Raw genomic sequence first — 25,020 nt, 5'->3', positions numbered from 1 at the left:
CTTTATCCAAACATACTTTCTACACTCTTTCTAAAACAGTTTTACGTAAAAATGTTGTACAGCAAATAAATCAGACAATGAAAGTGAAGTCACGGCTACACTTATTCTCTGTTTGACATTGTGGGAAACTGCTGTAGAAATAATACATGTGTATGGTTAGGCTGTTTAGTTTATTTATATCTCCTCTCGAGGTGAATGTGAAACGGCAGGTTGCACCATCACTCTACACCTAGCAACACAGACTTGTGTCCCTAGCAACCAGAGAAGGTGAACAAGAGTTGGACCATAGTGCACTGTACTACATGTTGCATTTCCCACCACCAAAGACATCAGTGAGAATGCTGACATGTTAGACAGTGTTTTGGTGTTGGTTACTATGTATACCACGGGAAACTTTTTCTTTTTGCTTTACTTGTTTGCCAGTTTTTGTACATGTGTGGCAGGCAACATCCTGTGTTTTGTTTAGTGCGGCAGTATTCATCTAGTTGCCCTGCCTCTGCCCGTTGGTTTGTGATTGTTTTTGTTACTACCCTGTGTGACACCAGTGACTTCATGTGATGGATGAGCCAGCAGCTTGTCCTGCAACAATTTTGAAAGACAGTGCCGATGCTTTCAGGAGTTAAAGGTGGTGATATTTTGTTGTGCCTATCCTTGTGTCAGTTTCTGGTGATGTCAGCAGACCACTTTTAGGAAAAGCAGGGTTTGATATCATCTGACACAGTGGTCTGGAGAAAATGTAGAATGTTGTCTGATGTTAAGGTCTATAGAGACAACATTGAGACACTGAGAGAGTCAACTTCACTTTTGTATGGGTTGCTACATATGGACAAATAAACTGGTACACACTGAAAATTTGCTTCTTATTGACTGACTGAGTTTTTAGGTAGTGAGATCCTGCGTGAGCCACTGTCTCACATCACTGTTACTGACAAGGAATTGATTGGCTTGTGTGACTGTATTATGTCACAGAAAAGTAGGTCATGAAATATGTTGTCCACAAGTATCTTATGGAAAGAATGACGATAATTCCATAGCCATGTTGAGTAGAGCACTGCAAGACTGACTCAGCCAAGTGTGTCCTTGTCTATACATGTTAGATTGCCTACATACTCCATGGGAATGCAGCAACTTGACACTATCAACAGCTATCAAAAACACAGGCAGGAGATACACACATTTCTTGATGAAGATTGTCTAGTCAGGAGACATGGCCGCACATTGTGTGTGTATGACAGAATATGATGCACGATCAGTGTAATTCTGGATTGCATACCAGGTCCCTGGACATTTCTTTTCTGAACTGCTCTGAAGTAAATTAGTGCCTCTTTTTTTTGTAACTTACTCTTTGAGGATTGAAGTGACAGGCTTTACAAAAGCTGACTGAATGTTAATGATATTCTGAAGGTTGTATACAAGGTTGCAGGAAAGAAGCAGTGTTAAATTGAGCAACATAAACGCGAGGAGGCGTATCAGCTCCGGTCTTCACCACACTAGATGGTGTTGTCTTGCCAGTCATGTGGCAGTACACTGAACAGAATCCACACCTTCTGCTTTTGAAAAATAAACAAGGACTGTTATCTTAGATTCCCACTGAGAAATCCATCCCATATTCAGTATGAATTGAATGAAAGGATGAGGGTGAAAGAAACAACATCGGTCTTTATTGTCAAATTAGTGATGGCAGCAGTTACATCTAAAGTACTGTCGGAAATGCTAGAAAAATGCTTTTTAGCCTTAATATCTTTATAAAGGTGATAAATGTACTATGTTGTCAATATATCAACTCGCCTATAGTGTACCTAATTTCTATTTCAATCGATTTAACATTCCCATGCATTTAAAGGGCAGTTTACAGGAGAGAATTTGGTACCAAAACAGCAACTTAAGATTTTTTCAGAGTTCAACAACAGAAATCTGAAATAGTCTTTACATTTATGCTAATAATACTGGTGGTGTAAAAATATGAATTAACATATTTCCTAAACAAATAAATGTTGGATGTTTGTGTTACTTTACTTAATTATCGTTTCTTTATTGAAGAAATATTAATATAAATGTTAAGTCTTGATAAATAAGTTTCCCGTCATGCATGCACATCTTTATCTCAGCGTCCACTATGGCCAACGATTTGCAGTCGATTGTTGCAAAGGTTTATAAATTTTTTCTGCTTGAAAAAGACAGAGGTAAACCTTTCATTAGTTTAGAAAGGGTTTATTACAGAACTTGTAGAGCTGTTGGTATGTCTTACCAACAAGTTTACAATATTGTAAACAAATCAGACAAGACAGGGACTGTCTCAAAAGCAAAACCGGGACGTAAAACCATCCTTGACAACTTTGACAAGGGAGTACTTAGACGGGCGGTCTACAAACTTTAGGAGAAGAAGAATATATATATTCTAAAGAAGCTACACCAGTGACTTCGTTAAATCTTTGGCCAATGTTCACAACTAGATTAAACTGACCGAATTACATCCATATTTTTTCAATGAAATATACTGTTGACATGCAAAACATTTATTAAAATGTTGTACATTTCTACAATCAATCGATAAGATAACACATGTGATAGGATTCTTTCCAATGTACAGTAATTCGTATGTTTATTTCAAAACACATACACAAATGACCCCTTACATAACCAATACGTATACTATACGTAAACATGTTCAACATTTTGCAGAAAACATCTATTGAGATGACCCCTCGCCCGAGCATGTGCTCAGGTGTCAATTTCACCTGTCGATACCGTGCATGCTGATGACGTAACAGAGGCAATTAATGTTTGTATCAAATAACGTCCCACTACCCCTTATTTTTCTAAGTTTTTGGTATTTTCATCAGTAAAAACACATTTTAGAGCATGTCTCAACATTTATTCCCTCGGTCTACATTAGGTAGATGTTTCTTGAAGTGATATTTATTATTTAAGTAACTGTAATACCTCTGAATTTTAAATATAAGTCAAAAAGCATTTTTCTAGCATTTCCGACAGTACTTTAGTTTGGGGCACTCTTATTCATGTCTTTTGCATCACGATGCATGGACTTCACGTACGTTTATGCCATGATAGTAGTGTGTAAACAAAGTCTGTTTGATATCTGTGAGTTTGTTTTTGTTTTTGTATGAAGTAGATATTGGTTGAATATGTTTATAAAACCTTTTCATTCAAAAAGATTATCTTCTAAATATATATGTGGACTCAGGTTGACTTGTATTTGGATATATAAATTGGTGATATAGTTACCATACTGGTTAGTACTGCTACATACACTGTTGCTCCCACCCCCATGTTGTTCTGGTGCTCCCACCCCCATGTTGTTCTGGTGCTCCCATCCCCATGTTGTTCTGGTGCTCCCACCCCCATGTTGTCCTGGTGCTCCCACCCCCATGTTGTTCTGGTGCTCCCACCCCATGTTGTCCTGGTGCTCCCACCCCCATGTTGTCCTGGTGCTCCCACCCCATGTTGTCCTGGTGCTCCCACCCCCATGTTGTCCTGGTGCTCCCACCCCATGTTGTCCTGGTGCTCCCACCCCCATGTTGTCCTGGTGCTCCCACCCCCATGTTGTCCTGGTGCTCCCACCCCCATGTTGTTCTGGTGCTCCCACCCCCATGTTGTTCTGGTGCTCCCACCCCCATGTTGTTTTGGTGCTCCCACCCCGGTGTTGTCTTGCTGCTAAGGTCCTCTTTTTGTAATGATGATCCGGAGGTCCTGTTGTCTTGTTGCTAAGGTCCTCTTGTTGTAATGATGATCCGGGGTCCTGTTGTCTTGCTGCTAAGGTCCTCTTGTTGTAATGATGATCCGGAGGTCCTGTTGTCTTGCTGCTAAGGTCCTCTTGTTGTAATGATTGTCCTGTTGTCTTGCTGCTAAGGTCCTCTTGTTGTAATGATGATCCAGAGGTCCTGTTGTCTTGCTGCTAAGGTCCTCTTGTTGTAATAATGATCCGGAGGTCCTGTTGTCTTGCTGCTAAGGTCCTCTTGTTGTAATAATGATCCGGAGGTCCTGTTGTCTTGCTGCTAAGGTCTTCTTGTTGTAATGATGATCCGGAGGTCCTGTTGTCCCCACTGTCAGCAGCTCCTGGCATCCAGGGATGCACCCGAACACATGCTCAGTACTGATCAAGCACAGAAGAGATTTCTCTTGTAGAAGTTGATACTAGGCGAAGGCCCTGGTTAACTTGCAGGAGTTGTAATATTGACTGAAATAGGCCGCCTCTCTTCTGCTCATTCACAGCAGCAATACATTCTTCATGTCATCGACATTGACAGAAGGGAAACTGAATTATATATATGTGTACCTGAGAACTTTACGGCTGAATGAAGTCACGTAGGCAGTCACCATCATGTGTGAGTCTGTTGATGGCCGCTAAGAGACAGTGTTAACATCCAGTCCCCTGCTGCCACATGGGAACTACAGTAAATTTTACATGTATCGGGGGGACCTTGTGTATTTAAAGTTTGTTTACTTGATCAAAAACTTAAGTCCCAACACTTGCTGCTGCTTGTAGATCAAGTGACTGGGGTTATTGCATTGATTCAGGCAGATTGAACTAACGCCAGCTGAATATTATAGATGATCATTGGTTGTAAATCCTTCTGGCAGTCATTGTTATTAGTGTTAGCTTTTTTATGATGCGAGCATAAACAGTCATCATATGTTTGCATTATTTATTATTTTGTACATAAAAACAATAGGTGAGAAAGTTCGGTGTTAGTTGTCTAAAGTCAGCTATTACCTGGAGTGACAGCTGAGTCGTTACTGTAGGCACTTCATGACAAGTAGTTTATGAATGTTCATGACACTGATAGCTTGGTTCATGTTAATCAGTAGGTGTCATGAGGTCCCTCAGCATATTGCAGGTAAACCTTGATTAGTGGTGACAGTTTCATGAGTACAAGACAGCTTCCTGTCATAGGTTGGTGATTTTAGTTGTTTGGTCCTGTACGCGTATGATACATTGTCAGAGACTGACACAGCAGTAATTAATGACTGTGTGATGTGAAGGTGATGCCACCTTGATGCTGCTCAAGAAGTTTGTCTCCATTACTGTAGGTCAAGGATCATGGGATGGTGCAGATAGGAATAAGGTGTGTGTGAAACACTGCAGTGGTTGTTGCAGACAACATGCATCCCTGCCTGTCCAACAGTGAACAGCAAGGTTGTCTGTGAAATGCATAGCTGCTTGCTGGCCCACACTTGTAATTAGCAGCCAGAAGTTAAAATGTTGACAGCTGGCTGTTAGTTCAGCTTTCTGCTCTCCTCTCTATGGGTAGTTAACATTGTCAACATGCTTTATCTGTGGCTGAACTTTACCTTTCATTTTAAATGGTACCTTTGTGTAGGAACAAACTCAGTGTCGCTGCAGGGACATTTTCATTAGAGGCGTGCACCAGTTCACAGCATATTGAGATACAACTTGAGTTTTTGTCAGCACAGACAATGGGAAAAGCATGCATAAGGGATTTGTTTTGAAATATATTAAACAAATCCTCTGGGCCTGGTTATTGCTCAGTTGAGATTCACAGAGGTGGTAACCAACAAGTTGTCTTCTTTTTTCAAGTCCACCGTGTCCATAGTTGATAAAAAGGAGCACCAGTGTGGTGTGTGTTGCCTTTGCGCTCTCCTTCAGTCAATAACAAAGGCACAAAAGGTGAAGAGAGAAACATGTTTAACCTATTGAGGACAAACAAATCTCACAATTCATTTACTGTTTACTTATTTGCCTGAAAAAAGGGGTAAAGCAAGAATTCAAACACCCAGTTAGAAGACAAACAAACGAAAAAGGTTTAATAAGTATGAAGAAAGACCTGGGTGTGGGTCTAAAACGAAGGTGGTTGAATTAACCTAAGTAGCTAACCCATGCTAGATACCACAACAAAGCCAGCACTGGTTGTGGCAAATACCTGATAATTTACTTCAACAGTTTACAACACGATCTCCTTGTCCCTCTGTCTGGTTGGGTCAGCCGAGGAAATTCTTGTCTCATGATGCAGCTGAATGCCGAAAAACCATCTTCCTTGGAGCGTGTCAAGTTGCAGTCAGTTGTACATGTGTTAAAGCCACACTTAGTCAATTTCCTAGGAAAATATAGTATGCATCTGAACATCTAGTGTCAGAAAGCAGAACACACCTGTCAAATGTGTTTCGTGTGTCTGTAAGATATTTCTGAAGATCGTGAGATCTGAACTAAACTTTGACCTATTGAGATCTAAACCATAAGACCACAATCATGTGATAGGACTATGTAGAAATGAATCTTACCATATTGTTTGTTTTGTCTGAGAGAAGGATAAATGGATTATTCCATGTTTACTTGGAACCAGGAGGGATCCCTGGACTTGTACCTACGAGCAGGTGCTCATTCCCAAGCATTGTTCTAATATGATATACGTATTTACTGCCCATCAACATTGGCATATATATGTCATATACACTTACAGTTTACGTTCTCCTTCAATGTTGGTATGTGTGTGTATTCACATTTATTTCCCTCAGTGTTGGGATACAAGCACATGATGATAGCCATGTGCTCATGCCTACATACAGACAAATGTCAGCATCAAATGATGCCCAGCAATACATGTCTAGCAGGGGTTCCAGGGACCGTGTAGCCGGCATTCATTGGAGCGTAAAAAGTTTGTTGAGATAACATTTACATTGGCAAATATTGAACCAAGGAAAACCACTGACCAATAACCAATACACCATAAGCTCATGATTTAACCATTTCCCTGTGTGATGAAAGTGCATAGCTAACAACTTACAATGTGACAGGCATGTCTGTGGAGTTGAAGTGATTAGAACTATCGATCTGTGAGGAAGGCGATGGTATAATGGCGACAGCCCTACCTGGCAGCCTCTGAACTATTGCTAGAGTTATGGATATTGATGAACATATCTGCATATAAACCAGCCAGTGTCTGCAGTAAAAGGTTCTGTTTACAAAGCCAGCTTCTCATTCATCTCATTGCATGTCCATGGCTGTTGATTACACACCATTAACTTCGTATTGCCAACCACACCCAACTTTCACACTATCGGCAGCAATTTCATGGTGACTTGATTACCTGTTGTTATGGCAATAATCTCGGCAGCTGGTAGCCATAAACAATGTGTTGTATGAATATAATCAATGAACAGAAAGTCAACACCTGGGCCAGTGATGGATCCTGCCAAATGTGTGATAGCTTCTATACACAAACAACCTTCAATTAATAATGTAAGACAATCCACAATTCCAGACTGCAATTTCTTACCCCAAGTGGCATCTTAGAATTCTGAACAAAACATACCCACATGATGAAAATGAGTAGGGATAGTTATCCTTTGTTTGACAATTACACATTCTCTGTCTAGTTATTGTCATCAAGCATCCAGCAGTGAATCTTCCGTCAAACATGTGCTTCAAAAGGATGTATTTTCCAATGGTGAGTGAGTAAGTGAATGAGGTTTTGTGCTGCTTTTAGCAATATTCCAGTAATATCACGGTGAGAGACACCAGAAATGGGCTTAATATAATGTACTCAATTAAGCAGGTCTTCAGCATGATGAGCAACCTCTTCAACCACTAGGCTACGAAAGGCGGTTAGGTAGGGATGAGTGTGAGGTGTCAGTTAGGGACTCAGGGAGCTGAATTAATTAAGATAGGCCAGTAGTGGTGACTTGGTCCTCATGAAACAGAACAAAATAAGACAGGTAGGTAGGTATGAAGGTGGGTGGGTGGGTGGTTAGTGGAGACTGGGCCCACGGAATAGGATGCAGTAGGATAGGAGGGTCCGCAGTGGTCGCTAGGGTCTCAAATGGACTCAGGGCACAGAATGAAATAAGACAAGTAGACAGGTTGGAAGTGAAGACTTGGCCCACAGGGAACAGAATGCAGTAGGACAGGAGGGTCCGCAGTGGTCGCTAGGGTCTCAGGGCACAGAATGAAATAAGAATGGCGAAGGTGGGTAGTGGTCGCTAGGGTCTCGGCTACAAGAAGTATTTACCTTGTTAAATGCCTGAAATGAGGCATTCAGTACACAGCCCTGATTGTAGGTTGTGTGTTTGTACTGGCTGATTGAATACATACTTAGATAGGGTTGTCAGGTGTGTTTACAAGTATGTCTTGTTCCAGTGTAGTCTGCTATGGTCAGTGTTAATATTTGGTGGATCTATTTGCTGTCTTTCTATTTGTGATTTGATTAATTTTACATGGAGAAGTGTTTTTTGTCATCCATTCATTGTCTGCAGAGAAATATCCCGCCTTTAAACATTGTTTGTTGCCTATCTATGCAACAATCCTTGAAGCATGCTGCTTGTTTAATTGCCGTATGGTAGTGGTGATGGGCTTCTAGCTAGCAGTGTTGGGTTACTTGGAAGGGACCTACAGGCAACACAATCTACATGGGAGGAAATTGATCAGTTTATGCAATACCAAATATGCAAATAATTGGAAGAGAAGAACATGACTTTAAGTCTAGATTTTATTGTGTTCTATTGTTTGAACAGTGGATTGAGTTGACTGTGAGACACACCCGATCAAGAGAGTGAACAGCCCTGGCAAACTGCCAAGTCGGGTACAGTGTTATTGAGTAGTCACCCAGGTTTTATATTGATCCCGCTGCACAGGGAGCTCACAGTTGGAATCTCATGACAGGAATACAACATGAAACTGTTTATTGGTAGTACTTCCTAGACTGCATCTAGATTCATATAGTCTCTTTAACTGTTTCCTGTTCTTTATCAGTTACTAATCTAAGATGATTGCTGAACTATATGTTGGTACAACCTGGGTTTTGTCATGGAGAGTCTCATGTACTGAAATGACTGACTAAGGTTCTGACAGCACAGGCTGTCTCCAGTCTGAGCATGTTCCACCTACACAGATGCATGACTTATGCAGATTGGGGGAATCTACAATGGGGAAACACTGGATAGTGTTTATTTTAAACTATATATCCAATATAGTGGTTATATATTTACATGTTGTGCATGTTTATATATTAAATATTTTGGAACATTTGTTTTCAAGTATTGTGTAAAAAGAGACAAGTCAATTAAAACATAAGGAAATTTGTTTCAAATATATTGATTTGAGCTGTGGAAAATTAGTGTTTATTTTTTTTATTCTCTTCCCTTGCTCATCATTAGGCATGTTAGGGTCAGTTTTGTATTGCAAGTGAGATGCCTGACAAACATGGCCATGACTCCCAACACGGCAAACAATGGTCACTGCTGCCTGGCATCCATTGCCAACACCACTGGTCAACAGAGACAACCGACCCATGGCCCTCCTCCACCACTGGCCATTACCTGTTCATGTTTGGACAGCAAACAACAACACACACTCTTAGGTTCAAAACAAGGGTTAAACAAATGCATTTAAAATGTTCTTATAGTGCGGCAACCCAATGAGTAGACAATGCAGTATTTTTGTCTCAGCCAAACTTTATTATGATGAAAGAAAGGCCTGCAGAGACCCCCTGTCATCAGATTTGATCTCTCTGTATTTATATGATATTTGGATGTGTTTGGTTTGGCTTTTGATAACATTCTCCATGAATTAGGATGAGAGAAGCCTATTTGACAGGAGATTGGACTGACAAATATTTGTTGAATTTCCTACAGGTCAAATTTTCTATCAATGAAACACAAGGGGGGTGCAGCCCATGGAACACCATGGTGTAATGATACAGGCCAGGGTACTGCATGTGTGTGTGATGATTTGAGTGGCCCCAGACAGACACGCTATCAGGTAGTGTCCCAGCGCTGGCGGCAGATACTGCACCATGCCCCGGAGAAAGCCTCATCATAACTGCTGCCGCCTCAGATAATGGCCCAACATCACTGTTAAACGCCACATTATGTGTATGCCACATTCCTCATCTCATACAGGAGGAGATGTGGAAACTGATTCACTAGCTTTATTAAAACACATGGAAAAATGTCCAATCAGAGTGAATGTGGTCTAAAACACCCAGTTTTTACACACTGCGAGTTGTTTCTGTAAATTAGGCATGCAACAAGTTCAGTAACACATGCAAGCATGATTTGAACATTGTTACATATGGAGCATGTTGAGAATCCCTGTGACATTCACTGTCTGTTTATAATGACACCAGCAGCAATGTGCTCTCTATGTAATGCAATCAAACCTAATCAGAAGCAGGGCCTAGAAACCAGCACACCACTTGGGGGATAGAGGAGAGAAGGTGACATCTGAACTCAGAACAGCAGGTCTGCAATGCTGGAAATACTGTACTGGACCTTCTGTGTGGGAATGTCACATGGCAGACAATTGGGGGTGACGTGGCAGACAATTGGGGATGACATGGCAGACAATTGGGGTGAAATGGCAGACAATTGGGGGGTGACATGGCAGACAATTGGGGGGTGACTTGGCAGACAATTGGGGCTGACATGGCAGACAATTGAGGGGTGACTTGGCAGACAATTGGGGGTGAAATGGCAGCCAATTGGGGGGTGACATGGCAGACAATTGGGGGTGACATGGCAGACAATTGGGGGTGAAATGGCAGACAATTGGGGGGTGACATGGCAGACAATTGGGGGGTGACATGGCAGACAATTGGGGGGTGACATGGCAGACAATTGGGGGGTGACATGGCAGACAATTGAGGGGTGACTTGGCAGACATTTGGGGGTGACTTGGCAGACAATTGGGGGTGACTTGGCAGACAATTGGGGAGGGTAGGGAGGTGGCATGGCAGGCAGTGTAGGACTGACAATACAGAAAGCAGAGGGGTGACAGTTTGAACTGCATTCTAAGTTTCAAAAGAAACCCACAAATGTTATTGCACCTTTCAATAACATGTGGTATATTTCCACAACAGAAGACACACACTTAGAGAACTGTCCAGAAATGTCCCCAAGATCATGCTATAACTGACTAGAATGTCCATGTGCTAAGAATAGCATGCAGGCATGCTGCTACCAGACAGTTAGAAGGCACATGCTTTGGCCACAGAGCATCTGTTGTCAGTGGCAAGCATAAGGAGTAAACATCTATACTTAATGTACATTTTCCTTTGAACTGAGTATATTCAATTGTAATAGTTTATGCTGTTGTGTCACACCTTCATCCATACCTGTTCAATACCATGTAGGGCCCTTTTGTGAAATGCTATAAAGTAATGTTTCAGTAAAGCTACTCAGGTGGGATTACAGAAAGGGCAAGAGGTAGTGAATTATGAAATGAGCAGGACATGTTTGGGCAAGTTTTGTGTCTGACTGCAGACAAACATTTCTTTTACAATAAGCATGGTAATGACTTGAGTATTCTGCCTAACACCAGGGCAGACATTCGGTACACGGTTGGCAAGAAGCATCAAAAAGTTTAAAAATAAGGACAGTTAGTTGAAGCTAAAAAGATCTGTGGCTGCTTGTAGAAGATGAAGCAGATGAAGAAATGTTGCCAAGGGCACATAATTAGGATACAAACACAGGGTCGCAGTCGCAGCTTTACCGCCACAGCAGCCAGCGTGGCAAGTGTGGCCGCGGAGACAACACACAACCAGCATGTCAACAAAACTGGGAAATCCCAAAAACATCCACACAGATTAAGATAATATTCACACTGCTCATGTTTGAATGTTATTAACTCTAGACCCAGGTGGGCTCGGACACAAGTTAGGTGATCACCCAGCATACACTTATGACCTGATTTGGTGAACACTAAGGAAGTTGTATCTTTAAAACAGGCAAATTACAGCTATCGCTAGGGATGTAAGACAACAGACATGTGACAACAATTCATAAATACTCATAGCCCCACTGCCAGCAAGGTTGCAGGCATGTTCGGAGTAACATAAATGCATCAACACCTGTCAGAAACATTTTTGTAATGAATTGTTTGAATTGATGTCTAATTAGTCCCTCCAAAAGATACTGTGTGGGTGTAAGCAACTCTTTGTTTTGTCATAAAATGTATACTGATGCATGTTAAGATGCTGAGCCTCTTTTTGTTCAATGATAAGAATAGGTTGTGATATTTCCCTTAGGTCAAATGTCAACAGTGTAAATTAATTGTCAACTTTGTGTTGTAAGCATCAGATAATGAGGCGGAAGCATGCTGTTGACATGTTCACCTCTGCCATTAAGTTTGTCTTGGATAGCTTCCGGGGGCTGCATGTAATCAATTGATCGGGGCAGACATCTTGATATGCTTCAACCACAGGCCAAGTTACATAAACATAAGGTGTTTATGTAAGGGGATTATAGTGTATGGTGTGTAGCCAGGGTAGTGACAGGGATTATAGTGTGTGGTGTGTAGCCAGGGTAGTGACAGAGATTATAGTGTGTGGTGTGTAGCCAGGGTAGTGACAGGTGTTATAGTGTGTGGTGTGTAGCCAGGGTAGTGACAGGGATTATAGTGTGTGGTGTGTAGCCAGGGTAGTGACAGCAATTATAGTGTGTGGTGTGTAGCCAGGGTAGTGACAGGGATTATAGTGTGTGGTATGTAGCCAGGGTAGTGACAGGGATTATAGTGTGTGATGTGTAGCCAGGGATTATAGTATGTGGTGTGTAGCCAGGGTAGTGACAGGGATTATAGTGTGTGGTGTGTAGCCAGGGTAGTGACAGGGATTATAGTGTGTGGTGTGTAGCCAGGGTAGTGACAGGGATTATAGTGTGTGGTGTGTAGCCAGAGTAGTGACAGGGATTATAGTGTGTGATGTGTAGCCAGGGATTATAGTGTATGGTGTGTAGCCAGGGTAGTGACAGGGATTATAGTGTGTGGTGTGTGGCCAGGGTAGTGACAGGGATTATAGTGTGTGGTGTGTAGCCAGGGTAGTGACAGGGATTATAGTGTGTGGTATGTAGCCAGAGTAGTGACAGGAATTATTGTGTGTGATGTGTAGCCAGGGATTATAGTATGTGGTGTGTAGCCAGGGTAGTGACAGGGATTATAGTGTGTGATGTGTAGCCAGGGATTATAGTGTGTGGTGTGAAGCCAGGCTAGTGACAGGGATTATAGTGTGTGGTGTGTAGCCAGGGTAGTGACAGGGATTATAGTGTGTGGTGTGTAGCCAGGGTAGTGACAGGGATTATAGTGTGTGGTGTGTAGCCAGGGTAGTGACAGGGATTATAGTGTGTGGTGTGTAGCCAGGGTAGTGACAGGGATTATAGTGTGTGGTATGTAGCCAGAGTAGTGACAGGAATTATTGTGTGTGATGTGTAGCCAGGGATTATAGTATGTGGTGTGTAGCCAGGGTAGTGACAGGGATTATAGTGTGTGATGTGTAGCCAGGGATTATAGTGTGTGGTGTGAAGCCAGGCTAGTGACAGGGATTATAGTGTGTGGTGTGTAGCCAGGGTAGTGACAGGGATTATAGTGTGTGGTGTGTAGCCAGGGTAGTGACAGGGATTATAGTGTGTTGTATGTAGCCAGGGTAGTGACAGAGATTATAGTGTGTAGTCAGAGTAGTGACAGGGATTATTGTGTGTGGTGTGTAGCCAGGGATGATAGTGTGTGGTGTGTAGCCAGGGTAGTGACAGCAATTATAGTGTGTGATGTGTAGCCAGGGTAGTGACGGGGATTATAGTGTGTAGTCAGAGTAGTGACAGGGATTATTGTGTGTGGTGTGTAGCCAGGGATTATAGTTTGTGGTGTGTAACCAGGGTAGTGACAGGGGATTGTAGTGTGTAGCCAGGGAAGTGACAGGGAATTACAGTGTGTGGTGTGTAGCCAGGGTAGTGACAGGGGATTATAGTGTGTAGCCAGGGTAGTGACAGGAGATTATAGTGTGTGGTATGTAGCCAGGGTAGTTACAGGATATTATCATTTCCGTACAGATATCTACGTTTGGATGTTTTGTGAAAGCAGCAGTCACTCATTTAGTAATATACTGTCATTGAATATTCTGCATGAATTTGATCATGATGATTGGGACTGTTTCCCATAGACTTATTTCATTACACACCTCTCTTCCATGAATAAAGCAGGATCATATGGAGATAGTTGTGAAACTAGATAAACTTAAGATGTTGTTTTGATTTATTAATGCCCTTTTTGTTAATTATTTATCAGATATGTGATTATTGTCCAATTACTGTGTGGAGGTTGGTATAATGAATAGGTGTGTTGATAGTGTCAGTTTGTGTGTATGTCAACACCTGGCACAGTCCAGGCTACAGTGGAACATGTGAAATCTGGGTGTGTAGTGGAGGCACACCTAGTCAGTGTCAGGTACCCATGTTTCTGCACATTTTAGTTATTGTCTTAGGAACTATATAAATAATTAAGTGACTTCAAACTTTATTTTCCACACTATCATGTCATATCCCATTCTTATAACCTGACCTGCATAATCAGATAGTTGACACAACTGCCATGATTGCATGTGTAGCCTTGACTTTGGTCCTTTGCTTTAGCAAGTTGCTATCTGCACGATACACACTTTGTGTTGAGAGTACACAGTTGTACTGTAGGCTATTGAAAGAATGACATTCATTAGATCAAGCCTCACAGAGCAGTTGTACTACTATCAATTGAAAGTGAGTTAAACCAGCTATCAAAAGGTATGGTAGGTCTCCTGCCAAGAATATATGTGCGCCAGTGCAAGAACTGTAAGGCTATGATCTATCACCTGGTGAGAGAGGGAGGCCGACATGATGATGTTGGTGTGATGAAGGGTTGACATTGTGTGCACACTAACAGGATCTTGGTCTGGAATTGCTTGATTGTAAATACCATTACATACAATATTTTGAGAATATAAGTTGTCTAGATGATCCACTATAGAGATAGTTCCTGGAAATAAGGGAATGAAGTCATTTATTTAAAAAAAAGAAGGTTGTTCATGAGGTATTGATTCTTGATACAATGTAATTGAATACATACTGTTGTTGATGATTTTATAAACAGGCATCACTTTATCTGCAGCCCAATTTCTGAATATATTTTACAAACAGGTATATGGGTTAAAGGTTCTTTTGTAGAAAGCAGTATGCATGGACAGGCCTGTTCACACACTTCAGACCAAATAAGTGTAATTTATTCACCCTCATTAGTGACACTTGGGATTGTCTTTTTCTTCGCTGATGCTTTTTAGTTAACGGACACATTACAATGGTTTAATGTTCCAGTGTAACTACTCATATGATCTCTTTCCCCCTCTTGTTGTAAGTTATGAGATCAGCTTTGGTAGGACTTTCTTTCTGTTATTTGTTTAGCATTGCAGCTTGGCCACATTGACAGCAACATGTGGCCTGACATTGTATCATGTACTGCTGCAACTATTACATGCAGATTTGTTGAGATGCAGTTATGAAAAGTGGTTAGGCATTCAACATCCCGAAACTGGTTCATTTGAGAACACATTACATTGACGTTTAGCTTCCTCCCGGCTATTGTGCAGGTACCTACATCCTCTGTTGCATATGGAACTAGTTGTCTGGCCTGTAGCACAATGTCAGCAGCACATGGCCCTCTAGCGCAGCCATTGTGTTCTACTTCCTGAAGCTGCCTCCAACATGGCCCCAACAGATGGTTGTCCCTGCATCATGCCACCCCGTTCCGGCACTCACCAGAATCACAACCACAAGATGCATTTTTTTAGCCTGTATGTTGATGCTGAGAATTACATAAAAGATTTAACCAATATGATCCATCTGGTGGCATATTATGGCATGGTTGTTGGGACGTAAATTCTCACTCGGAATCTACATCTGTCGGACTGTTACTGTCATCATCTTCCACTATTAACTGCATCATCTGTAATCAGTAACTTTGTCATCTGTAACCATTTACTGGCATCATCAATGACCATTGACTGCATCATACCTGAGTATTAAGTTGTTATACCTGACCATTAACTGCATCATACCTGACTATGAAGCTGTCATACCTGACCATTAATTGGCATCATCTGTGACCGGTAACTGTGTCTTTTCTGACCATTGACTGCATCATACCTGAGTATTATGTTGTTGTACCTAACGGCAACCCATGCTTGCCACAAAAGGCGACTGTGCTTGTCGTAAGAGGTGACTAACAGGATCGGGTGGTCAGGCTCGCTCACTTGGTTGACACAGGTCATCGGTTCTTAATTGCGTAGATCGATGCTCATGCTGTTGATCACTGGAGTGTCTGGTCCAGACTCAATTATTTACAGACCGCAGCCATATAGCTGGAATATTGCTGAATGCGGCGTCAAACTAAATCACTCACTCACTCACTCACTGTTGTACCTGACCATTAATTGGCATCATCTCTGACCAATAACGGTGTTTTCTCTGACCATTATCTGCATCATACCTGAGTATTAAGTTATCATACCTGACCATTAAATGGCATCATCTGTGACCAATAACTGTGTCTTCTCTGACCATTGACTGCATCATACCTGAGTATTATTAAGTTGTCATACCTGACCATTAATTGGCATCATCTGGGACCAATAACTGCATCTTCTCTGACCATTAACTGCATCATACCTGAGTATTAAGTTGTCATGCCTGACCATTAACTACACCATCTTTTACCAATAACTGAGTTGTATCTGACAATTTACTGTGTCTTCTGCTACCATTTACTTCATTTCTACTTTGGGGCATGTGTTGCACAATGATCTCCTATTTTTTCCGGGTAATCAAGTGCTTTTTGCTTGTAGATGAAATACTAATCAAATTAGAACTGACTGTTTTCGAGAAGTGAGAAATGTTTTGTACCAACGTCATCATTGTTGACATACTGGAAGAATGAGGACATCTTAAACCTCCACAGCTGCTTTACCAAATGCAGGTATACTTTAAATATATCATTGATATCATATGATATAAATAAGATTATTACATTGATAAGTCTGACATCACAGCAACCTCATCAAATTAAAGAACAACTCAATCTGTACTTGACTGATGATTTCACTTAAAACATTTTATCCTTCACGTGCTACAAAGAGCTTTGATAATCTAGTGAGTACTGTCAGCATAACAGTGTCTGTATTTATCGTGTCATCAGAGACAGTTCACATCCAGAAATGACCTTCCTTCACACCACTATTGTCAAAGTTCTCATTATCAAATTTGCACTCAGTTGACGTCTAGGCCAGTGGTTGGACGTGGTGAAAAGTATTAATGGAATTGTTGTCAGTAGAGCTGTGTATTGCTTCCCAAGTGACAAGACCATATATCGCGATACCAGTTTAATGAGGCGAGACGATATATTATGAAAGTATTGGCAAGAAACCTGCAAGACGATTATCATCACAATATAATGGTGACGATATGATATGTATCCCGATACTTTACAATTTCTAATAACAGAACATATATGATAGATAAAATGACTAACTTTATTGTTATACAGCAGAACTTGTGTTACATTCACACACACTTAAAAAGCTGTTCATCTAATAAAGTTTCAGTATTTGATGCTTAAGAAAGTACAGTCAAACATATTCAGTACACCTTGATCTAATATATATAAATTTGAAACTGAAGTTTCCCTTGGGAAGTTGTGTTTCTGCAACAATGCTTTCACAAACAATTCAGTGTAATTTATATCAGAATTCAGAATCACTGAAAAAAACTCTAAGTATGCTGTCTAAATTTTATCTTCTCTTTGTTCTCTTTCTTAACAAAGCTAAGACATCGTTCATAGTTGTTAATAAATGGTGTTATTTGTCAAACAACTGAAACATATTTCAGTTACTTGAAGACAAGTATTCTTACAGTTCACAGAGTTTGAGAAAAATGTTCACATTCTTTCACTTATACATCTACTTTGTTTATGTAACAACGATAGTAGGCACAAAGAAATTCCTATAAGATTCAATTTGTTTTTCAAATTCAGAAGAATTTCAAAGAGACTCCCTTCCTATTCCTATTAAATGCAATACTCCTTTCAACTTTAAGTATTATTTAAGTTGTGTCGGGATATATCGTCTCTTCTGGCGATACATCAATGTGTCATGGACCCTAGCGATATAAATATCCTGATACATTGCCTAAATGTGTTCTGTATTGATGCACTCGTATTGCATATTTAACGATGCAAACATAGATACTATCGATGAATCGTTACACCAATAGTTGTCAGTCATGCCCTAAAATCTGAATGTGATAACCAATTTGAATGAAATTTCTCTCATAATTTCTGTTTTATTTTCAGGAAGCTGAAGAGGATCATAATTGCAAGCTAGACTTAGAAGAAGTTTTAAATTTCGACAATGATTGTGAGAGAAGAGAATACGTATTAGTAAGTAAAAGTTCCTGTTTGAAGTCAATGTCTGTGATTCTGGGTTAATGACCATTCATTGATTGGGGCAAATTGTCTGTACATAAGGGGAAATGTACCTGTGAAGGTCCAGGTTAGAATGAACCTTCAGTAACCAATGCTTATCGTAAGAGGCGACTAACGGGATCGGGTGGTCAGGCTCGCTGGCTTGGTTGACACATGTCATCGGTTCCAAATGGCGCAGATCGATACAGACCGCCGCCATATGGCTGGAATATTCTTCAGGTGAAATGTCCGCACATCAGGTGAAATGTCCGCACATCAGGGGAAATGTCCGTACATCAGGGGAAATGTCCACACATCAGGGGAAATGTCCGACATCAGGGGAAATGTCCACACATAAGGGGAAATGTCCGTACATCAGGGGAAATGTCCATACATCAGGGGAAATGTCCACACATCAGGGGAAATGTCCATACATCAGGGGAAATGTCCCCACATCAGGGGAAATGTCCCCACATCAGGGGAAATGTCCCCACATCAGGGGAAATGTCCATACATCAGGGGAAATGTCCGTACATCAGGGGAAATGTCCATACATCAGGGAAAATGTCCACACATCAGGGAAATGTCGTGTTACTGAAATATTCTCCTCGTACCTGTGCTGTGTTGCTCCTAGATTTTATTCAATGTGTTGAGGAAAGGCAATGCTTAAAGTCTCTATAACCCTAAACAAACATTACCAGGCAGAGACGGTACTTCTTTGCAACAAGGAAGTTACTAGTGTATTCCATTTCTTTTCCAATCACTTATTGAATCCTACAATGGCTAGTTTTGCAAGTCATCTAGTGCAAATTTATTGAAACTCATTGTAAATTCCTTGTGTATTGTAGCAGCCCAGTTTCTAAAGTAGTATTGATCTAAAGGTGTGGATGAGTTGACTGGGGAGCAGTTATGAGGTATTGATAATGTTGTCAGCAGATGTGGGACTGTCGACAAATGCAGGCATTACAGGGCTTGTATGTTGCCACATGTCTACAGTTAGTCTAACATATCTACTGCAGGCTTCAGTGTTCGAAACTGAAACAATATTTCCAGGCTGCCATCTGGACTCACAGTCTTTACAAGTTGCAGGCCCTGACTAAACTCCTCTGTTTAAAAACTGCAGCAGATTGTGACAAAGAAATAGACGTCTTTAATGCAGGCTGTAGGCCTTGTACAACTTTGATACAGCAAGCCTGACACGAGATGTACTTGCCACAGACCTACTGGCAGGCGCGCTGATTTTCATGGGAGAGTTCCATGTTACTAAAGGGTTATTCAGTCCAATATGCAGCCTCAAATGTGATAGTCATCACTTAACTGGGTGACCTGTGATGCATGTTAATCTCAGTGAATGAAAGAGGTAACTGAATTCAGTTTCCAACTCATGAATTTCATGCAGAATGTCACAATATTTAAAACAAAGATGGAGTGATTTTTTATGAATGTTTAATGTGGGAGTGAGTCAGTCACACGCTGTCTTCATGGGAAGAGCATAACATTGATCATACAAGTCATCTACTGTTGAGCAATTGTGATTCACTTGGAGGAGACAAAGCCTAGGTTGTTTGTCATCCAGTTGCAAACGGCCTGATCATCTAGAGTATGTGTCACACTAGGTTTAATGATGGCTGCTGGGAGCTAATCTGGGGAACAATCACACAGAGTGGGACACTTTGTTGTCCTCTGATTTATGGAAGGAATAAATCATATACATACATAGCAGGTGGAACATAATCTGTCTGGGAACATTCACACATGGGCTGTAGCGGATTAGTTGCTGGCACAAGCCAACATATTGCAAGTTTTGGATAGGACTTAATGATTATGTTTGGGTCAATAGTGGCATATAGGAACCTCTTCATATCATGATGTGTATGGTAATGATGTTGACAGTGAGCTGTTGCTGTATACAACTTAAATCAATGTCTCTCTGATTGGTTTTGCCTAAAGGCACTTGAACAGATCAGTGAGGTGTAGTGAAGAGTTACCGTATTTGCTTGAGCATAGTGCACACAGGTTTCCTAAAAAGTGTGGAGTTGGGTGTACATTATTCATGTCATGAGGAATTTTGACATTTTCACCCCAATGCAGAGCCACTGCTGTGAAAATGTAACTGTGGATATATGAACACAAATCAAAACTTAGATATGCAATCTGCTCAGTGTTCATGTCTGCAGGGATGTTTTTAATTTATTTCATTTATTCAAAATTACCTATGTGTGTGAAATTATCAGCAGTGCACCAAACCATTATTTACAGCCGAGAAGAGATACATTTATCCTAATACTATACCATGACTTGTTGATTGGTGACATATTTATTGCAGACTGACTATGGTATGTGAACACGGAACATGTTTTCGCTATTTTGAGCTTGAGTATGGATGATGACATGACAAATACAGTGAGACCTCGGATACCCGGACCCCAGATTTCCGGAAACCTAACCTTCTGGTCAATTTTTAGGAAAAACCAATCTCTTACGTTTTAAAAGTGACTGTCTATGACGGATATTCGGTTTCTGTTTCCGGACGGTACATTTTACTAACAAACCGGCTGAAACAACACAAAATTGACACTCCTATCCGCACGAAGCTTTAAACCACCGCTAACTGTGTGATGGGAAGCGTGAGAGTCCCACGTGTTTTGACACGAGACATGGTCTGCTAATCCGGATCAAGGTATTGGTGGTGATTAGAAGGCTTAGCTGACACTGAGTTAACCATTGAGTTCTAACTGTTAAGTTGTTTATTCAGTCAAAGCAATAAAAGTTCAGTGTGTCGATATTCAAAACTGAATAATTGTAAAGGTATGATTGTTATTTTGTGATGCTGTTTTTGAATGTAAACGCTTGATGATCATAAACGTTTTGGATTTTCCTTGAGGTGTATGAAAACCAAAAATCCAGATATCCGGATATTCAATTATCCGGACGATTTACGTAAAAACGAATGTGTCCGGATATCCAAGGTCTCACTGTAGTTCCATTTCTAAAATATATTCATCCATAGCTTTGTATCATATTATTTCAGTATTCATTAAAATCTATGACCTACCATACCGCAGTACTGGAATATATTATTCTTGATAAAGTAATACTGTTAGGTATGATTCTTCCGATCATTGCATCAAAATTGTTTGAAGTTACATTACTGAGGCTCCTTTCACGAAGCAACCTTTACTAAGGTTAACCTTAACTCCCATTCTTTAACATTGCACTAAGGTTTTCTTAGTGACTTACGATCACCTTAGTGCTTTGTGAAAGGAGGCCCAGGATATGATGTATTTTTTCTTCACATAACGCTCAAAATACTGACTCATCAACAGGGGCTTGTGCATTAAGCTTGGACACACACTACACAAAAATATATATGATACTCAATCTGTGAAGTTTGGGAGAAACTTACTAGATCGGTGAGGAAATGATGGAATGAATAGGTGTGTAAAGGGGCGAGTGTACTGATGAAATGTGTGGATTGGAGAGGAATACTGACTATATTTGTGAATGGAGGAGACTGACTAGATGTGTAAAGTGAACCCGAGACCAGTAGATCTGTATGTAGTAAGTGCACTGACTAGATTTATGAAGGAGACTGACAGAATCTTGTTAAGTGGATGTACAGGTGATATCAATATGTATGATCAGTATATAGATATGCAGAATAATATTAGGTATCGTATATCATGCCAGCCCTGCACAGTTTGCTCCCTAATTGGTAAACTGGCCAAAATGAGGAATTTCATTGCCATTTGTTAGTGGGTTGTATATCGTTCACCCTAGGAATTCAACAATGCAAGTAGGTCAAGAGGCGATCTGAGTATGTATCTATACCTACAGCCATTCAATACACCTTTTCATGTCCTTTCTAAAAGGCTGAACCAACAGAGTGAAAGATTGTAGGTAATCATCATGCATTCCAAGGCTGTTAACTGACCTGAAATACCTTCAGAGTCAGTAGCAGTCCGAGAGTCTTTATATCTGAGCATTATCAACATATAACATTTGTTAAATGACATTGCTATATTGACCCTTCTCACTCTCATGGATTTAACTACATACAGCTACATAGACCCACTTTGGCAATATTAACCCTTCTCCCTCTCTTGTGAGTTATCTACGTACACAAACCCACTAGGAAGATATTTACCTGTCTCAGGAATTAGCTACATAAACCTGCGATGCACTCTCATGGGTGTTTTGAGGATACAAACTGCATAGTCAATATCATTATCCTTTCACTTACATGACAGTGGATATCCACATGTTTATGCATTTTACTTCACTTTCTAATATACGTTTCTCAGTATCTATGGAAATTTAAACATGTCCTTGATCTGAATCATCTCTGATCTCGGATGCAGTTATTTTACAAACACACATCCTACAGGTGTTAGTAACTTCTGTGTAATAAAACAAATGATGTTTTACATACAGTTCTGTTGCTAGTTGTTGTAGTGTTAACACTTACGCTTACCTATGTGTGACAGTTTATAACTTTTCTTTTTTTCAGTCAGAATTAACAGATGCCAAAAAGCCAGAAGCTGATGTTTTTGTAAGTATTTTGACCACATGAACATGTACATCCATATAATGTGAATCTTCTTGATGAAATCGGACACATTTCACAGTGACACATTCTGTCGGCTGAAGGAGGACGAGTACAAGTTATAGTTGTAGTATTTAAGCCATGATTAAAGGAGTTGATATCATCTTGTTTAGTGATTTTGTTTAGTCTGCACTATAATTCATGTACATTTGTTCTCTTTCAGAAATTCGTAACCGAATTATTGCAGAAGGCACGGACATTATAACATGGTGATCTGTCTTTTCACATCGTGAATGAATGAACTGTGTGTGTTTGTGCTACAGTCATGTGACCTAGTCACATGACAGCTGAAGATGCAGAGCACACAGTGAGGTGGCCAGTGCCCCACACTATGGATATTATCATTGTACATAAGTCAGCACAGCCTCATCCCTCGACTCCCCTCCTTCCATGGACACCTGGACTACTCGCATATATGGCTGGGCGTGCGGGCCATCTTGTGTAGAGCAGTATTACCTTATAGAACCCTGGTTCCTGTATCCCTGCTGTAAATACAGAATGTACCTCAGAAAGCTGGTCCACACCAGTCAACATACCGGGCTGAAGCTAATATATCGCACCAAATGGGACTTTATTCAATGGGCGAGTTTGCATGACATTAGGGCATCCCCCCACATCTGACGGGATCTACAGGTGATTCACAGATCTCTGAAGCCAGGCCTCCACCAAGCATTTATACCATACACTCTGCTGAATGGCAAATCTACAGTCTGCTGCTGCTATGTTCTATGATTCCATGACTGTGAGGTACAAATCCATACACAAGATGGACTTCCTAGTTCATGTTGTGGTGGGGCGGCGGTGGCAGTGGCACCGGCTCCTCCTCCTGCTGCTGCTGCTGCTGCTGCTGCTGTCACGTTCTGCTGTTCAGCCTTCACTGCCACCGGGGAAGAGTGTGGCATTATGATATGATTTGAACTAAGGGCAGATGACCTGTCGACTAGAATACTTTAGTTTAGCATTGGCCTTGACTTCAGTGTGTTGTTATTTTAGTACCAATTTTACACATATTTTATTACTCTTGTTGAGGAGAACTGCTGATGTCTGTACACACATTTCCCAAATTGTTGTCAAATGGTATTTTACAGGTGAAATAATAATAATAATAATAAATTAAAGTGAAACATATCGACGGTATCTTTGGTAACAATTACAGAAGAGAATTAGCTATTGATGGGGGACTGACTCGCCATTCTACTGGGCAGCACGGAGGGGAATGACGTGCCAGTTTCCAACCTGGCATCATACAACTAAGGCATTATCTGGCTGGCTGGTTGGCTGGCTCTTTATTCAGTGATGGAAAGTAAACTAGAGAGAAATGTGCGCTATGATATTTGAAAAAAAAGAAAAAATGGCAGCAACATTTCAGCTGAAGTGAAATAGTTCATGAACTATATGATTGATAAAAGAAGATTTGGCTGGTCTGTGTTAAGGATTTCTCCATGGCATAATGAATTTCTAGATATGTGCTTGCCTGTAGTACTGCTTCTAGCAATGAACATCAACACGTTTCCCAGATGAATCGGTAGATGATGATCAAAGGAATGTCCATCAATTTGCTAGTTTTCAGTTTTCTTGCTGCTATAAAGTTGCTGCTGCTGCTCTTACACTGCTGAAGCCTGATGTCATGGAAACAAACAATTTGGTGTTGTACGTCTGTTCTTTAATCTCAATGTGTTTCTTATGTAGCATTCTGTTAAGCATTGGACGCAGACATAGAACAATACCTAATGTCAAAGGTACAGCATTCTGTTAAGCATGAGTTGCGAACATTGTACAACACATTTGCTACAATACACTGTCCCACTGCTGATATAATGGGGGAATCTCCAGCAAATTCTATAGGTAGAAAATAGTTATCTATACCCATGGTTAGTCTTTCCTTGTTAAGTATATTGGTGACAAAACAGTAGTAGTTTACTGTTATTTTTTCTGTAACCAGATTGTCTCTTAGGTATTTGTGAAATGTGTACCTGCTGGTTTGTAGCTTGACTTAATGTAGAGGGACAAGGACTGGTTGCCTGAGTCATCAATACATTACACCGCTGGGTGGTGGGCAAAGTGTTCGGTCAAAAACATTGCCCCTTTGTCAGTGTTCAACAGTGTTCATTTCTATATGTTCAGATTTCATTTCTATATGTTCAGATTTCATTCTAACAATTCATCTGAACAAACTACCAAAGTACTA

The 25,020-nt window shown here is 40.7% G+C and overlaps 1 protein-coding gene across 3 annotated transcripts in view; it reads left to right on the top strand.

The window, feature by feature from the left end:
- The window catches only part of LOC124272909 (protein phosphatase 1 regulatory subunit 14C-like), a 42,734-nt gene extending 18,130 nt beyond the window's left edge, over window positions 1–24,604 (top strand). For all 3 annotated transcript variants that reach the window (XM_046708142.1, XM_046708143.1, XM_046708144.1), the window contains exons 3-5: window positions 18,116–18,202; window positions 22,737–22,778; window positions 22,996–24,604. In XM_046708142.1, the coding sequence (XP_046564098.1) occupies window positions 18,116–18,202; window positions 22,737–22,778; window positions 22,996–23,037 (171 nt within the window). In that variant the 3' untranslated portion in view covers window positions 23,038–24,604. The remainder of the gene's footprint in view (window positions 1–18,115; window positions 18,203–22,736; window positions 22,779–22,995) is intronic.
- Window positions 24,605–25,020: the final 416 nt, after the last annotated feature.

Source organism: Haliotis rubra, unplaced genomic scaffold (genome assembly GCF_003918875.1).
Source record: "Haliotis rubra isolate DU_JTF1 unplaced genomic scaffold, ASM391887v1 Scf174, whole genome shotgun sequence".
NCBI classification, from domain to species: domain Eukaryota; kingdom Metazoa; phylum Mollusca; class Gastropoda; order Lepetellida; family Haliotidae; genus Haliotis; species Haliotis rubra.
The sequence above is the reverse complement of the archived record's forward strand: the minus strand, read 5'-3'. Positions and strand labels throughout refer to the sequence as shown.